The 1,964-nt window shown below is 36.6% G+C and overlaps 1 protein-coding gene across 1 annotated transcript; it reads right to left on the bottom strand.

The window, feature by feature from the left end:
• Positions 1-291: 291 nt before the first annotated feature.
• LOC131070771 (dirigent protein 23) lies at positions 292-1,197 on the bottom strand. Its single transcript, XM_058006414.2, has one exon. The coding sequence runs from the start codon at positions 1,148-1,150 to the stop codon at positions 539-541; it is 612 nt and encodes a 203-aa protein (XP_057862397.1). The 5' UTR covers positions 1,151-1,197; the 3' UTR covers positions 292-538.
• Positions 1,198-1,964: the final 767 nt, after the last annotated feature.

Raw genomic sequence — 1,964 nt, 5'->3', positions numbered from 1 at the left:
AAAATAAAAAAAATTATAAAAACAAATTATATTTAACATTGTACATGCATTGTTGGCATTGGCATGTTGTGATAGTTGAGTTGCAGCCTTGTTGTTCTTGCCATTAAGGCTCAAACCCCACTGAGATGCTATTGATGATTGTTTAAATGAGAATGAGATCTCCCATTTGTAACCTCACCGATTCATAACTCCTGACCAAAAACATTTACCCAAAGAAAAACAGAATGCATGCATTTGGTTAGATTGACCTCTAACCCATTGGAATTTAAGACAATAAAACAATAGTTATGGCAATGCCCATTAACAGGAAAATTGTGTTTAGATTAAGCATTAAGTGATTCTTCAAAGAGAGTACAATTCTTAATGCTATTTATTGTCTGCAGCCCACCCTAGACTGTTGAGAGGGAGTAACTCCCTGTCCCAGTAAAATGTGAAGAAGCAGAGACAATTTCAATGTTGCCAAATATGGATCATGCCCTTATAACAATTTCCTCCTAGGAGATACATGACAAATAACAGGGGTGTGTTTTGGGCACACCTATTTCCCATAATGGAAGACGGTGACATTGTACCCAATAACAGCATTAGGCCCTTGAACTGAAATAGTGTGAGCAAATGCATAACCTCTGGCCATCCTGAAGTGCCCACTTCCTCCCACAATTGGCAGCTCCCTCTGTTCTCTCAACACCATGTTCTTCCCCACAACGCTCAGAGAGCTGCCCTTGTACCTCCCACTGTCTATAGAATAAGTGAGAGCCATGAGCAGGCTCACTTCTCCCATTGATGACATTACATACATTCCCTGGGCTCTCCCCAACAATCTTGAATTGGGGTGAGGGCTCTTAGTTAGGGCATCATCAATAACATACACTGGGCCAAAAAAGGAACTCCCAGCAGAAAAGTTCAAAGGCTTCTCTGGTGCCACTTGAACTGCTGTTACATTCTTCCCCATAGGAGTATCATGCATATAAAACTCCAAATGGGTCACCTTCTCCTTCAACATGAACTTAGTATGGTACCCAGCATTGGCATTCAGACTGTTGAAGCAAAAGCAAATGATCAACATCCTCAATATAAGCATTACAGTTGGCGACAGAGAATTCCTTAGCCCCATGATTTCAGAGTTTTTTCTTCCTCTGAAGAAATACATATGGAAGAAGATTGAGATGCCTGAAACTAATGAGGATGCAAGTTCTTATAGCAAAACTCAAGAGATTAGGTGTACTTAAATCTCACAAAATCATCTATTTGTTTTTTCAACAGTCAAATTGAGAAGTTTCAAGGCAAAATGATAAAAAACTGTCAAACATAGAAATAGACGTTAGTGGGTTGGAGGCTTATACACTTTCTTTTCTAAAGTTTTGTGAAGGGTGGAATTTAAGAAAAAACTGAGTGCAAGGCATTTAGTCTTGGGCGGCGACTTCAAAGTCACCGCAATAGTGCTCGTGACTGTTTAAGTGTCTGCAATCTTTTATTTTTGCCATAGCTATAGTGGGTTGGTGGGATTGACACATTTGATTTGTTTGACCTATAGTAAAATATAAAAATGCAAATAAGAATTTTTTAGGGTTTGTAATTATTTCGAAGTGTGATATTTTTTATGATTTATTGGTATTCAAAGTATGAGTCTAAGTCTATATTTTATAACTTGGGAGTTAAAGAATCTTTTCTAATATGATCTTGACTTTGTCTCTTATTTATTGCACCTTCGAGATATTTGAATCTTAGTGGATGAGGAAATGAAGGCAATTATAGTCATTCTTACCAACTCTACTCAGCCAATTAAATTACAATCTTTTAATAAATTTGATTTTTTTAAGAGTTACTAGTAGACATTAATATGTAGTCTTATTTTTTATTTTGGTTACTACTAGATATTAATATTGTAATGATGAAGTTTGCTTATCTACGTCATTTCTCATTTGATGTTACGGTCATTTTTAGGAGAGTGCTTTGATATATTG

The sequence above is a fragment of the Cryptomeria japonica genome, chromosome 3 (genome assembly GCF_030272615.1).
Source record: "Cryptomeria japonica chromosome 3, Sugi_1.0, whole genome shotgun sequence".
Lineage (NCBI taxonomy): Eukaryota > Viridiplantae > Streptophyta > Pinopsida > Cupressales > Cupressaceae > Cryptomeria > Cryptomeria japonica.
This window is presented reverse-complemented; position numbering and strand designations above follow the sequence as displayed.

Bases quoted from the DNA above. Each gene is read 5' to 3' on its own strand.
- LOC131070771 (XM_058006414.2), bottom strand. From the start codon at position 1,150: ATGTATTTCTTCAGAGGAAGAAAAAACTCTGAAATCATGGGGCTAAGG.